This window comes from Erinaceus europaeus, chromosome 12, assembly GCF_950295315.1.
Source record: "Erinaceus europaeus chromosome 12, mEriEur2.1, whole genome shotgun sequence".
NCBI classification, from domain to species: domain Eukaryota; kingdom Metazoa; phylum Chordata; class Mammalia; order Eulipotyphla; family Erinaceidae; genus Erinaceus; species Erinaceus europaeus.
The window spans coordinates 68,626,952-68,643,407 of NC_080173.1; the positions used below are offsets into that span (position 1 = coordinate 68,626,952).

General features: G+C 38.4%; 1 protein-coding gene across 8 annotated transcripts in view; it reads right to left on the reverse strand.

Moving 5' to 3' along the window:
* The window catches only part of LOC103108101 (acetyl-CoA carboxylase 1), a 338,374-nt gene that overhangs the window by 76,994 nt on the left and 244,924 nt on the right, over positions 1 to 16,456 (reverse strand). For all 8 annotated transcript variants that reach the window (XM_060203908.1, XM_060203911.1, XM_060203907.1 and 5 more), the window contains 4 exons: positions 12,867 to 12,908; positions 10,047 to 10,262; positions 8,421 to 8,576; positions 5,585 to 5,788 (listed from right to left, as the gene is read on the reverse strand). In XM_060203908.1, coding sequence (XP_060059891.1) covers positions 5,585 to 5,788; positions 8,421 to 8,576; positions 10,047 to 10,262; positions 12,867 to 12,908 — 618 coding nt within the window. The remainder of the gene's footprint in view (positions 1 to 5,584; positions 5,789 to 8,420; positions 8,577 to 10,046; positions 10,263 to 12,866; positions 12,909 to 16,456) is intronic.

Sequence of the window (16,456 nt, forward strand, 5' to 3'; positions counted from 1 at the left end):
AACACCACCCTGATACCAAAAGCAGACAGGGACACAACCAAAAAAGAAAACTACAGACCAATATCTCTGATGAACACAGATGCGAAAATATTGAACAAAATTCTAGCCAACTGGATACAGCAGTATATCAAAAAAATTGTTCATCATGACCAAGTGGGGTTTATCCCAGGCATGCAAGGTTGGTTTAATATACGTAAATCAATCAATGTGATCCACCACATCAACAAAAGCAAGACCAAAAACCACATGGTCATATCAATAGATGCAGAGAAAGCCTTTGACAAAATACAACATCCCACTATATATAGACTCCACTATATATAGTGGAGTCTATATATAGCAAACCTACAGCCAACATCATACTCAATGGTGAAAAACTGGAAGCATTTCCACTCAGATCAGGTACTAGACAGGGCTGCCCACTATCACCATTATTATTCAACATAGTGTTGGAAGTTCTTGCCATAGCAATCAGGCAGGAGCAAGGAATTCAAGGGATACAGATTGGAAGAGAAGAAGTCAAACTCTCCTTATTTGCAGATGACATGATAGTATACATGGAAAAACCTAAGGAATCCAGCAAGAAGCTTTTGGAAATCATCAGGCAATACAGTAATGTGTCAGGATATAAAATTAACATTCAAAAGTCAGTGGCATTCCTCTATGCAAACACTAAGTTAGAAGAAATTGAAATCCAGAAATCAGTTCCTTTTTCTATAGCAACAAAAACAATAAAATATCTAGGAGTAAACCTAACCAAGGAAGTGAAAGACTTGTATACTGAAAATTATGAGTCACTACTCAAAGAAACTGAAAAAGACACAAAGAAGTGGAAAGATAATCCATGCTCATGGGTTGAAAGAATTAACATCATCAAAATGAATATATTACCCAGAGCCATCTACAAATTTAATGCTATCCCCATCAAGATCCCAAGCACATTTTTTAGGAGAATAGAACAAATGCTACAAATGTTTATCTGGAACCAGAAAAGACCTAGAATTGCCAAAACAATCTTGAGAAAAAAGAACAGAACCGGAGGCATCACACTGCCAGATCTCAAACTGTATTATAGGGCCATTGTCATCAAAACTGCTTGGTACTGGAACATGAACAGACACACTGACCAGTGGAATAGAATTGAGAGCCCAGAAATGAGGCCTCACACGTATGGACATCTAATCTTTGACAAAGGGGCCCAGACTATTACATGGGGAAAGCAGAGTCTCTTCAACAAATGGTGTTGGAAACAATGGGTTGAAACATGCAGAAGAATGAAACTGAATCACTGTATTTCACCAAATACAAAAGTAAATTCCAAGTGGATCAAGGACTTGAATGTTAGACCACAAACTATCAAATACTTAGAGGAAAATATTGGCAGAACTTTTTTCTGCATAAATTTTATAGACATTTTCAATGAAACGAATCCAATTACAAGGAAGACTAAGGCAAGTATAAACCTATGGGACTACATCAAATTAAAAAGCTTCTTCACAGCAAAAGAAACCACTACCCAAACCAAGAGACCCCTCACAGAATGGGAGAAGATCTTTACATGCCATACATCAGATAAGAGTTTAATAACCAATATATATAAAGAGCTTGCCAGACTCAACAACAAGATAACAAATAACCCCATCCAAAAATGGGGGGAGGACTTGGACAGAATATTCACCACAGAAGAGATCCAAAAGGCCGAGAAACACATGAAAAAATGCTCCAAGTCTCTGATTGTCAGAGAAATGCAAATCAAGACAACAATGAGATATCACTTCACTCCTATGAGAATGTCATACATCAGAAAAGGTAACAGCAGCAAATGCTGGAGAGGGTGTGGGGTCAAAGGAACCCTCCTGCAATGCTGGTGGGAATGTAAATTGGTCCAACCTCTGTGGAGAACAGTCTGGAGAACTCTCAGAAGGCTAGAAATGGACCTACCCTATGACCCTGCAATTCCCCTCCTGGGGATATATCCTAAGGAACCCAACACATCCATCCAAAAAGATCTGTGTACACATATGTTCTTGGCAGCACAATTTGTAATAGCCAAAACCTGGAAGCAACCCAGGTGTCCAACAACAGATGAGTGGCTGAGCAAGTTGTGGTCTATATACACAATGGAATACTACTCAGCTGTAAAAAATGGTGACTTCACCGTTTTCAACCGATCTTGAAAAAATCATGTTGAGTGAAATAAGTCAGAAACAGAAGGATGAATATGGGATGATCTCACTCTCAGGCCGAAGTTGAAAAACAAGATTAGAAAAGAAAACACAAGTCGAACCTGAAATGGAATTGGAGTATTACACCAAAGTAAAAGACTCTGGGGTGGGTGGGTGAGTGGTTGGGGAGAATACAGGTCCATGAAAAATGATGAATGAAATAGTGCGGGTTGTATTATTAAATGGGAATCTGGGGAATGTTATGCATGTACAAACTATTGTATTTACTGTTGAATGTAAAGCATTAATTCCCCAATAAAGAAATAAATTATTAAAAAAAAAAGAGTTTATAGGATATATACTCCGTGGAATAATACTTTTTAATAATGATGATAATGACAATAAAAGATACTATGTCTCTCAGGCAGAAGTTGAAAAAAATAGCCAGAAGAGAAATAGCCAGAAGATCAGAAGAGAAAACACAAGTAGAACCTGAACTGGAATTGGCGTATTGCACCAAAGTAAAAGACTCTGGAGTGGGTGGGAGGGGAGAATACAGATCCAAGAACGATGACAATGGACCTAGTGGGGGTTGTATTGTTATATGGAAAACTGGGAAATGTTATGCATGTACAAACTATTGTATTTACTGTTGAATGTAAAACATTAATTCCCCAATAAAGAAATAAAAAAAAAAGAGGGAGAGAAAGAAAAAGGAAAAAAAAATAAAGGGCTTCTTGTAGAAGAATAAAAAAAAAATCAGATCAGCAAAACAGCTCACTTGGGTAGCGTGTTGGTTTGCAATGTGCATGAGTAAAGTCTGAGAACGTGAAGCCCTAGTAATGATGGGGGAAGGGTTCCTGATTTCAGCTAGTCTGTTGCCTTAGAAACTTGTACTTATTTTATGTGTCCTAGTCATTGCACAGAGAAACTAGTCTTTTTCTATGACAAATTTCTTGAGTAGAAATGACTTGTTATCTGTATATCCATAATGTCTAACAAAAACAAAGTATCAAAATATGTTAAATTAATGGACAGAGGAAAGAATGATACACAGAGTTCTGTACTATTTTAAATTCATATTGTAGTTCAAGAGTAAAGATGGGGAAAAAACAAGTTGGCAGGAGTATCAGGAGTATCAGGTATTCACTAGGAGCAACATCAGCACCATGGCAGAGACTGGCCTTTTGTCAATTCCCTCCTCAACCCATGAGCTCTCAAGTTACATCACATGCAGCAATCAATGGTTCTTGAACTCTCTCAACTGAAGAGTCTAAGGAAGACCTCTTCCTCTGGAGCTTCCTAGGTATGCAGGATACATGGTAAAAAGAAACCCCCTCAGGCTAAAGTTGCCTCATTCACTCAGATACTTACTAAGTTTACTTACGGTGCTTTTCATTCCCTTACACACACACACACACACACACACACACACACACACACACACACACACACACACACACTGACCAGCATGAGAGAAATCTAAGAATTTTCTAATAAAAGAAAAAAACCAAAAAACCTAGTACTTATGAAGAACAAACTTTTTATCAAAAACATTAACTCTCAACAGGCCGCCTTATTTTTTACAAGACTAGAACTGCCTTGAAGCAATTGTAAAAGTTAATTAAAAACATCCTTGCCCATGGAAAGCTTTGACTGAAAATGTCTTTAAGGATGTCCTGAAAAACATCAAATACAGCAAAAATTATTGAGCACTCTTTTCCTCTCTCACCCTGATGTTACTGGTACATGTTCTTTCAATACCTTAACTGTTCACTTCTTATGACAGATTTCTCTAGCCATTTAACTGAGATTCCAAGCACAAAATGAAAGATTGCTCCAACAAATATTTAAACTCATATTTGAAAACTGGTCCTCTAGTTACTGGCATTGCATCTTTTCTTAACTCCGTTTCCAGATTTCAAAGGACAAAGAGGTCTGGAGACAGTTCACTTGAAAGTGTATGTGCCTCACCTTGTTTGAGGGCCCAGACTTTAAACTCTGGTACCACATGGGAGTACCATGGAACCAAGAAAAGCTCCACAGATGGGGTAGCACTGTGTGTTTCTCCCCTTCCTCTCCCCACACTTTCCCCCATATATCTGAAATTAGAAGAATAGGAAAAAAAAGTTCACCAGGGAACGGTGGAACTGTACATGTACAAGGTCCCAGCAATACAAACACAAATTAAAAGTAAAATAAACACCAGTGGAAACAGCGTGACATATAGAACATCAGACTCTAAGGTCTGAAAGTGTTTGTTAAATCCCTGGCACTGTATGTGCCAAAGTGTGCTCTGGCCTCTGCCTCTCTCTCTCTCAATCTCTCTCTCTATCATCTCTCCCTATTCTTTCTCTCTCTCTCTCTCTCCCTCCCTCCCTCCTCAGTGCATGAAGCATATCAAAACCTTCTTGTATACACAGCAAGATTCATCCTTTAACCAGAAGAACTGTACTTTCCAATTTCACCCCAAAGATATAAAATGCCATCCCAGTTTCTAAAAAGAAGGGGGGAAAAATGACAATGGTGAATCCATGTAAATCATAATAAAATGGTACAAATACCAAGAAACTAAGGTGGTAAAATAGACTGAGAATTCACTATGATTACAGACTGGGGCTACTAAAAATCACTTTCCAATTTCACCTATTTATCTACCTGGAAAAGGATTAAAGTTTACTACTTTGCTCTGTTACAGTTAAAAAAAAATACTCTGATTACTCTGAAGAAGAAATAATGTACATAAATGGAATGACATAATGGATAAATATGATAAACTCAGTGTTTGATATAGCTCAAAGTATGAATGCTAATTTTCGCCCTTTGAGATAAGAGTGATGGAGTGGAGTTGGTGTCCTGCATCAAATTAAAAGACTCTGGGGTAGGGGGTGGGGGTAGGGTTCAGGTCATTCTTCTTCTAGCGTTTGTCATGAAACATGATGACAGAAGAGGACCTAGACGGGGTTGAACAATTATGTGGAAAACTGGGAAATGTTACACATGTGAAAAATACTGTATTTTATTGTCAACTGTAAACCGTTAATTCCTCAACACACACACACAGAAATGGTAACATCTTTCAAAAATTCTTTTAGTTGTCAATGAGTAGACTAACCAGACTGAAAACAGGATGGAAAACACCAGAGATGACTAGATTGCTGAAGGAGCTCCAATGCCCAAAACAGCAAGATTATACCTGGAATTAGGTTCATTTGGCATGTGGGTTCACCAATATGTGACAAAAAGTTAAGAGTTTATAATATCCGTGACTGGACACACAGGCACACTTCATAAGGCAAATAAGGTTTCCAAAACTAATGCAACCACTTAAATAGAAGTGTGGGTCTTCTACGAGAAGTACAAGTGGCTTATCTGTAGGAACAAATCAAAACTCAGAGAAGGTTGCTTGACTATCATACCTGTGCTGTCCTAGAGTCAGTCACTTCCTTATACAGGCTGATGTCCAAGTAATAGCCGGACTCGTTTGTCAGGAAGAGGCGAATGGGAATTGCTTTTCCAGTTGGTGTCAAGCGAATGTTGATTTTCAATTCTGCCTGGAGGACGCGTAATTTCCACAGCCGACTTCCATAGCGCATTACCATGCTCCGCACAGATTCCTCAATCTGACACAGACACATCACCAAGTACAAAACTTAAGTACCTTGTAACTAGACCCTGTTTCAGGTCTTCCCATCTTTGGAATGGAGAAATGGGGAAAAGATTTCTGAGATGTGCATGACACATTCTCAACAACTATACTCTTGCTTAAACAAATCAAAGATAATTTCATACTGGCCTAACATTTGAGTGGTTTTGCTCAGGTTCACAAGACCCACACTCATGCATCTCCTCCCTTCCCCTTGCCCAAATATAACCATATTTTACATCAAAAATCTGCAATATCTAAAGTCACAAAACATCAGATTTAAGAGTAAGTCCTGAATAAGAATGACATTTCTGGGGTCAGGCGGTAGCACAGCGGATTAAGTACATGTGGCGCAAAGCACAAGGACCCGTATAAGGACCCCAGTTCAAGCCCCTAGCTCCCTACCTGTAGCGGAATCGCTTCACAGGCAGTGAAACAAGTCTGCAGGTGTCTTTCTCTCCCCCCTCTCGATTTCTCTCTGTCCTATCCAACAACGAATGACATCAACAACAACAATAACCACAACAAGGCTATAACAACAAGGGCAACAAATGGGGGGGGGGGGCCTCCAGGAGCAGTGGATTCATGGTGCAGGCACAGAGCCCCAGCAATAACCTTGGAGGCAAAAAAAAAAAAAAAATAACATTTCTAGCAAAAATAGCTAGTAAGCAGCATTTATATGCACGGTAACTATGTTTCATTGCACTTAAAGAACCTTAAATCAACATACAATTACCACCAGAGCTTTTTACCATACAATTATTAAACTTTATAATCTACGCTTCTTGCTAAATTGTACAAATTAAAAAGAAGCAATTTGTAGGTGGTGCTGGAATGTTCTCTACAAACAGAGCATTGAAGCTTGGACAATACCAAATCCAACTGGGATTTAAGTAGATGAGGGATACGAGTTCCTCAGTTTCTCTCAGCTTTATGTCAAGTGCAATCCCTTGATGACTTAAAAACAAAAAAAAAGGAAAAAAATGTACTCATGTGACTTAAAGAACCTTAAATCAACATACAATTATCACCAGAGCTTCTTTGTACACTATAACTTCCCTAATAAAACTTAAAATTAATTGTAGAAGTATATGGTTAGACAAATATTAAAAAAATTAATTGAAAAATGGTAAGTCTATTTAAAATATGTAACTATCTATGCATCAGTAAATATAACAGAAATAGAGACAGGTCTTGACCAGGTTCTAAATCTTCCAAATTCATCAGTTCCAGAATGCTAAGGAAGGGTGGGGAGATAGCATAATGGCTGTATAGACTCTCTGCCAATGGCTCCTAGGTCCAAGGTCCCAGGTTTAATGCCATGCACCATCAGAAGCCTGAGTTGAGTAGTGCTCTGATAAATAAGTAAATAAATGAATGCTGAGAAGAACTTTTGCTTAAGCTACATGATGGAGCTGGATATTCATGAGTATCCCTCACTTTGGCTTCCTTGACAGAAGGGGGGGGGGGACAGAAAATAGGGTCTGGCAGGGGTTGGGCGGCAGTGCAGTGGGTCAAGCACACTTGGCCCAAGGACCAGTGTAAGAATCCCAGTTTGAGGCCCCGGACCCCCACCTGCAGGGGAGTCGCTTCATAGGCGGTAAAGCAGGTCTGCAGGTGTCTTTCTTTCTCTCTGCTTCTCTGTCTTCCCCTCCTCTCTCCAATTTGTCTCTGTCCTATCTAACAACGACAACATCAATAACAGCAAAAAATAACTACAACAACAATAAAAAAGGACAACAAAAGGGAAAATAAATAAATAAATAAAAGAAGAATAGGGCCTGACAATGGCATCCCCAGCTGAACACACATATTACAATGCACTAGGACATGGGCTCAGACTCTGAGTCCTCACCTCCAGGGGGAGGTTCACAGAAAGTGAAGCAGTGCTGCAGGTCTCTCTCACCCTCCCCTCTCAGTTTCTCTCTCCTATTTAATAAATACATGAATAAGTACAATATTCAAAAAAGGAGAAAACAATTTCTCAGCTCTTAGTTACTGAAAGTATGAAAGATAAACTCTCATGTTAACAACTGATATTGAGAAAGGCAGACATTGGTTCTACCATGTAAATTTCACAATATCATAACACAAAAGGTTAGAGAAAGCAGAAACAGGACAAACTTTTTTTGTTATTACACCTGGAATAAAAGGTCAAGAACAGAATCATCTTGTTTTCCTTTCTTATGTTATGTGGAATGCATTTTAGAATAGCCTCTCAAGGCTAACATAATACACTTCAAACTTATCAATCCAATTCTCTCCATGTGGAAAATATTAAATAGAAATGTTAGATAATTTGGGAAGCAGTACTACCTCCCTAGAGTTACCAGGTAACTATGATTTAGTGGCAAGTAGTAGTTATTCTGATAAAATGTCCTATAAAAATTAATTATTCCAGATGAGAAATCCAGGGAATTATACAAAGCAAGACCATTATTAACATAAATAATATACAACAGTTACCAGTGGAGGAAGGGGGGGGGGACCTATCTATTTTGGTTCAGCTTACTAAACTACCTTTTCCAAGTTCCAAGTGAGAACAAAGGCAAGGGAGCCTCTCTAATTGTACTTGGAATTGCTGGGAGAGAAGCTAAGGAAAAATATACCTTTGATGGGTCCATGATGACAGTGGGCACAAAGTTGAGGAAGATGTGGTTGCAGTCAGTGCGGACATTTGTATTGTTAAAAGCAACCTCCAATTCATCCATAGCTTCCAGAAGCAGCCGTTCCCCTTCATTTTGCAGATATTCAAAAGAAGCTTCCTAGTGGGGATAGATAGCATAATGGTTATACAAAGAGACTTTCATGTCGGAGGCTCCGAAATCCCAGGTTTAATACTCCCACACCACCATAAGACAGAGCTGAACAGTGCTCTGTTAAAAAAAATTAAAAAATTAAAAAATAAAATAAAAACTTCCTATAGGGAGAAAACCACTGTCAACATTCCTGTGTTTTAAGAGTCTCATGTTCTACTGACTGAGCTAGCCGGGTGCGGTTACATTCATGTGTGTTTAGGCAATAGATAGTGAGGAACTGGCTCAATGGTAGAGCATGGGATATGCATGTTTGAGGCTCTGGGATCTACCTCCAGCATTGCACATGCTGGAGCAATGATATGATTCTCTCCAGTCCTCTCTCTCATAAAACTAAAAAATATTAAAAAAAAATAAAACAGGAGTCGGGCGGTAGCATTGCACATGCTGGAGCAATGATAAGATTCTCTCCAGTTCTCTCTCTCATAAAACTAAAAAATATTTAAAAAAATAAAACAGGAGTCGGGCGGTAGCGCAGTGGGTTAAGCACACGTGGCATAAACTGCAAGGACCGGCAGAAGGATCCCAGTACGAGCCTACAGCTCCCCACCTGTGGGGGAGTCACTTCACAAGCAGTGAAGCAGGTCTGCAGGTGTCTATCTTTCTCTCCCCGTCTCCCCCTCCTTTCTCCATTTTTCTCTGTCCTATCAAACAATGATGACATCAATAATGACTACAACAATAAAGTAACAAGGGCACCAAAGGAATAAATAAATAAAATATTTTTTTTAAAAATGAATTAAGCGGCAATAAACAAACGCCTGTTATAATTATTTAAACAATGTTGTCTCATGAATCAGAGAATATCTGTCACACATATTGTTTACCTTTCTCCCCAGTGTCAGCATAATAACCACAGGCAGCAGGAGCAGGCAAGGGTCGGCTAAAGGGTCCCTGCCATTCCTATGTTCAGTGCATTATTTCTTTCCAATAGGTGGAGATGCTGGGCATCTCCACAGCTATAGACTCAATGGAATTATATTTCTAAACAGAATAGTTTAGAAAGGGAATCTATGTTGAAAGGAAAAGTTAAAGAAAGGTTATGTCTGTGGGATGCAATAATAACTAACACACTAGGAAGTACCTTGCTATATATCTCTAGACAGCTTTAAAATGGGGTCACTTTTCTTCTTATACTTTATCATCACCTAACTCTCCCTGTGATTTTTCTGTTAGCATCTCATATGTGTGCTGTCATGCTTCCACTACTAAGAAAAATCAAATTTAAAAAATAAAGCCCTTTATTACAGGGAATATATACTTCTGTGAAAGAAATGACTCTCACTCTTCTGTTGGATATTGGAGTGGGATGAAAGACAAGAGCCTGGGTTCAAAAAATGAAAACCTGATTTTGAACCGCACCTATTCCTTTGTGTCCCTAACCTTCAGGTAACTTTCCATTTAAACTCATGTACTCACCTTGGTGACAAGGTCAGAATGTCTGATGATCGCACGAACAAAGAACCTGTAGTCTGTCACTTCTGTGCCCACTTCCACCTTTGCTGCCCCAAGATATAGGTGCATCTTATGATTAGCACATGGAATGGCAGTAAGGTCAAAATTTCTCATTCGGTTCAACTCTAACTGGAAAGCTAGGGCAGGCTCCAGGTGACGATAGATGCGGTCCTCTTCAAACTAAGTACAAGAATTGGAGAAAAAAGATAAATAACAAGAAGGAGCTACAAAATTATATTACGAAGGTGTATGTAAAAGAGATTCTTGTAAATGAAAACAAAAGTTACAAGGTACTGAGGGCAACTGAAAATAGCCAATGAACAATGTGCAAGGAATAATACTATACATTATGTAAATTAAGCATTATTGTAACCTTTTACTTGCCAAACTTTCATCCCTTGTGTTTTTTTACAAGCGATCATGCTCTCCATTACAAACAAAAGCATCAATTCCCTCAGAACACCAGGGATATACACATAATGTGTATTTATTTACTTATCCTCATCTCTGAGATTTCACTGCTCTGGTACGATTTGCCCCCCCAGATACAAGCTGAGAGGCAGAGAGGGATGGAAACCACATCAAAGTTTCCTTCTGTGCAGTAGGGGATGTGTCCAATAATAGATTGTACACTGGCAAAGCATCGTGCTATCCAAGAGAGTGATTGTGCCTCTCTTCTAATTAATTTTTTAAAATATTTATTTATTTATTTATTCCCTTTTGTTGCCTATGTTGTTTTATTGTTGTAGGATAGGACAGAAAGAAATGGAGAGAGGAGGGGAGACAGTGAGGAGGAAAGATAGACACCTGCATACCTGCTTCACAGCCTGGGAAGCGACTCCCCTGCAAGTGAGGAGTTGGGGGCAGATCTGGGATCCTTATGCTGGTCCTTGTGCTTTGTGCCATGTGCGTTTAACCCGTTGCGCTACTGCCCAACTACCCCTAATAAGTTTTTAAAGACCAACCACAGACTTCTTCACATTACTGTCTAGTCTACATAGTAATGTGTTAGGGTTGATTAATTAATCTAAAATGTTTATGGGGGGTCGGGCAGTGGCGCAGTGGGTTAAGCGCATGTGGCGCAAAGCGCAGGGACCGGCGTAAGGATCCCGGTTCGAGCCCCCGGCTCCCCACCTGCAGGGGAGTCGCTTCACAAGCGGTGAAGCAGGTCTGCAGGTGTCTATCTTTCTCTCCCCTTCTCTGTCTTCCCCTCCTCTCTCCATTTCTCTCTGTCCTATCCAACAACGAATTGCGTCAACAAGGGCAGTAATAATAACCACAAAGAAGCTACAACAAGGGCAACAAAAGGGGGGAAAAAATGGCCTCCAGGAGCGGTGGATTCATGGTGCAGGCACCGAGCCCAGCAATAACCCTGGAGGAGGAAAAAAAAAAGAAATAAAATAAAATAAAATAAAATGTTTATGGGTAGAGTCCCTAACTTATAGTCATCATTTGTGATACAGTAAAAAGCACATAGTAAATACTTGCCAAATAAACATTAAGTTTTTCAAATAAGAGATTCTTGAGTATAAACATATGTGCACACGCAAGTTTATACATATATTAAAATTTTGTTTTATCTTTATTCATTTATTACATAGAGACAGCCAGAAATTAAGAGTGAAGGGGGAGATAGAGAAGACACAGAGAGATACCTGCAGCCCTGCTTCACCACTTGCAAAGCATTCCCCCTGCATGTGGGGATTGGTGGGTTCGAATCCAGGTCCTTGCGCACTGTGTGCATTCAGCCAGGTGCGCCACCACCTGGCCACTAGTTGCATATTATTTAAAAGGCTTCAATGATAATGGGTTGTTGGAAAAGTCATGGCATATTTTTCTGTTTTTGTATTCAAAAATGCATCATGACTTTTCCTACAGCCCAATATATTTTCTGTAGGTACTGCTGAAACTAAAGCTTATTTTCTTCAGTCTAACTGTGTCAAGGAAGAGATAGTAAAAAATACAAGCTAGTAACCTAAAAAAACAGTTAGAAATTTTGTATTTTAGTGCATGAGAAAGGAGCTCAGCTGGTTGAGCACTGGTGCCTGAAGTTCCTGGCTTAATCCCTGGCATCACATAATCCAGATAGTGCTCTGGCTTGTATCTGTCTCATATAAAATGCTCTCTTTTCAGGGGATCAGGCGGTGGTGCACTGGATTAAGCTCACATAGTACGAAGATCAAGGAACCACATGTAGAACCTGGTTCAAGCCCCCAGCTCCCCACCTACAAGGGGGAACCTCACAAGTGGTAAAGCAGGTCTGCGGGTGTCTGTCTTTCTCCCTCTGTAACCCCCCCCCAATTTCTCTGTCCTAATCAATTAAAAAAAAAAAGTGGTTGTCAGGAGCAGCGGATTTTTGTAGTGCAGGCACTGAGTCCCAGCAATATCCCTGGAGGCAAATAAAATAAAAAATAAGCTCTCTTTTCATGTGCAATGAAAACTATTTTTAGTAAGGAAAATTTATTTTTCAAATTTAAAAACACATGCACATAAGACTTAGTATAAATGAACTATCTGCAGATGCCAAAAACATTAATGTAGTAGACTTTTCATATCATGCCATTATTATTATCCTAGAGCACAATTATTTTGGAAATTATCAGTTTCTTTGGGGAGGGAATATATTGATTGCCTCTTAAACAAATCATTTTCAAAAGGAAGTCTTTCTTTTTGAGTCCTAAGAAACATGCAACGCAAAGGAATTCACATGTTCAATTAGAGAAAGGCGAATATCAAGAACTTATGTTTAAAAATAAATAAAACATAGAATGAATTGATACTTACCTTATCTCTTGCTCGGAATGTGAAAAATTTAGGGAATTCTCTCTGTGTTTAAAAAGATTAGAAAATGCATCAGTCCTCCACAGATAAGACTCTTTGGGGGTAAAAACACACTGTATAGAAGCAGTTAAGCATCTAGAAGAGTTTCCTAGAAAACTTGCTCTTTACTTAAGCTTAGCCTGGGGAACAAAAATGATCCTCTTGGTAGCCATCACTTTGACCCCACTATCAAATGAGAACCACCATAGAATTGATGTATTACACTAACTTTAATAACTACCTACACCTGCATTCACTGCACTCCCCCCCACAGGGGGCGGGTAGGTGACCAACTTAATTTTTTTTCATCTACCACATTCAAAAAAATATTATTGAACACTTCTTTTGGAACAACCTGGGAAGTAAACTCTTACAGTGTAACGGTCACAACAGGAGTTACTGGACTGATTTCCCATGTTTCCCCTTAAGAAACTCTTAAAATGTAAACCAGCCAGACAGCATAGAATCCCCAGTCCAGGTTTCTGTTAAATTCTCTCTCAGGTGATAATTTCAAGAGTTTAAACAATAATATATTTAGACAAATAAAAATGCAAAATGTTACTTCAGTCACTACAAGTAAACGTACAGGAAAGGGTAGGGTAGAGATACTGAACATGCAATCATTAGGTCTTACTGCTCTTCTGCAGGGCATTACACCAGAATGCAACCAATTTACTAGAACCTTATTAATTAACAAAGATGAATTCAATTAGCAAAGTCCATTAGTTTCTGAAATTTAACTTATTAACACCAAATACCCCTGTTTCTTGGATAGGATGCTCTACTGGCAGTGTTGGAATCAAGTCATTACTATTTGCCTCTATAGGAGGTTTCATTAGGCATCTTCATTATGAGTGTAATATAATCAAACACTGGTACAAAGCACAGAAACCAGAACTAGCCGTCTAAATATCCCTCAATGCGCTTTCGGGACCATGAGAATAAAACAAACAAAACTCCCCTGAAAGCCTCTAGGTAGCAGGCACTCTTCAGGTATTTCTCTCAACAACTACTTAAAGTGATACTATAGCTCCATTTCACAGCTGAGGAAACATTCAAATGATATCTCCATGATGGAGACGGAACATGAACTTAGCTCTCCAGTGGCAAAGCCCATGCCTTTTCATCTCAACCATTCCAACTCTCAAATATAAGGCAATAATACGATCTGTTCTTGTTACAATTCAAATGCCTTGTTTAAAGAACTTCTCCTTGGTGAGAAAAACATAAAAGGAACCTCAGACCATAAAGAAAACACACACCCACATACTCTCTTTATGCTCAAAACTGTGGTTGTTGAATTTGTTAAGAAGTTCTGAAAGACCATCAGTAGCACAACTCCCCTTAACTAAAATATATTCAGTTAATAAATACTTAATATTTTTCTAAACATTTTAACCATAAGGCCACATTTGACAAGTTTCTTAGTAAGACTTTGTCCATTCTTAAAAAATATTTATACATTTATACTAATCTGTTACTGATGATTTTTTTTTGTCCTAATTTATTCCCCTAAATGATAGCAAAGAATATGAGGGAAAATCCCAGATTAAGCAGGAAATGTTAAACTGAATTACAAGTAGCTTTCACACGCATGTTTTCATTAGGTGTCGTTTTGGTTCATTCTCAAGAAATACGACTTTCAGAACATTAGCAAAAAGTAACACAAGTCAGCAGGAAAAAGACAGAAGGGAGGGAGGGAAGAAGGAAAGGAAGAAGACAGGAAAAGAAGGAGGGAGGGAAGGAAGGATAAGCAATAAAATTTTCTGAAGGAGAGCAATAATAAAATCTTATAAGTAACAATTTTCTATTCTGTCATATCTATTAATTAACCAAAGTAATTACTCAGAATGTCAGTTATTCATTTGTACTGTCTTAGGATCAAATAATTTCCCCATAAAAAGTAACAACTAGGAAGTGGGGGTAGATAGCATAGTGGTTATGCTAAGAGATTCTCATGCCTGAGGCTCCCAAGTCTCAGGTTCAATCCCCTGCACCACCATAAGCCAGAGCTAAGCAGTGCTCTGGTAATAAATAAATAAATAAATAAATAAATAAATAAATAAATAAATAAATAAGGAGTCCAGTGGTAGCGCAGCGGGTTAAGTGCACGTGGCACAAAGCGCAAAGACCGGTATAAGGATCCCGGTTCGAGGCTCCAGCTCCCCACCTGCAGGGGAGTCGCTTCACAGGTGGTGAAGCAAGTCTGCAGGTATCTATCGTCCTCTCCTCCTGTCTTCCCCTCATCTCTCCATTTCACTCTGTCCTATCTAACAACTATACCATTTTTAAAAACCTATAGTTCAATTCTAAATATTACCATACATGCAATACTCTAGTCACTCTCAAATAAATAAATCTATTTTAAAGACTTAAAAGGAAGAAAACTATAGTGACCAAAAGGCAAATATAGCAAACAATATCTTTGCTACAAATAAGAAAAAAATACTTTTTTTTTTTAAGGTCAGCTAAGAAAAATGTGTCAGTAAAAAAAAAAAAGTGTCATGAGTTGCTATAAACAAACTTTAGACTATCTCTATCCAATAAGAAATAAATAAATGTTTACAAAGAAAAAAAAATCTTCTGAATCAATTCTTAGTTCCACCTGAAGGTCCTCTAGTTAAGCATGAAGCTTTCACACACAATAGGAGATGGCAAGAACTTTTGTGGAGTGGAAAGGTAGACTTAACAAATAATTCTGGGAGTTATAAAGTCTATGGCATTCAAAAATCACAGAAAACACAAAACATATACACAAAATAGACCCCAAAGTCTGATCTCATAATTTTGGTGGATACCTTTATCCTACCTCAACCTCACACTGTCAGTTTTTTAAACAGCACTCATGCTCTCCCCATCACTAATGTAATTGTTTTCCAGGCACTCGACTAGTGTTATGGGCAAATATCATAATTGAAAGTACACAAAGAAAAACCCTCTTAGCATTATAGTACCAAAAAACAAAAGAATGCAACATTTCTCAGGAAGAAATTATACCCTGCTGTGTTCTAATCAGCCAACCATCATCAAGACAATCAAAATAATTTGCCTAAATTAGCCAATCAAGACACCCTGCAAATCAGAGAATGTGAAAACCTGCAACAGAAAACATCATAGCTGATTATGATACTAATAATTGTGTTAAAAACCTAATGAGATGAAGAAATTGGAAGCTTGCTGGTGCAATTCTCTTTTACTTCAACATGCTGAGAACTAATTATATAGACTGTAATTAAAACAAAAACCCAAACCGAACCTTCTGAAAAACTAATAGTTGATCCACTAGCAAAAAGAATTTTTTCCAGCTTTATTGAGATACAATTAACATATCAATATTAAAAAAAAAGGAACTATTAACCAATGGCAACTCCTTTTGTTAGTGGAGATAGATATCTCCTTGAGGTTTAAATAATCCCAAATATTTCATTTTAAAGTGGGAGTCACTCACATAAAATCTGAAAAACTACAACTAACTCCTAGCTGATTCACAGCTATAATAGGATCTAAAAGTGTCACGAACTCTTAAAAATGAGTCAGTTCAACTCCTGGTCCTG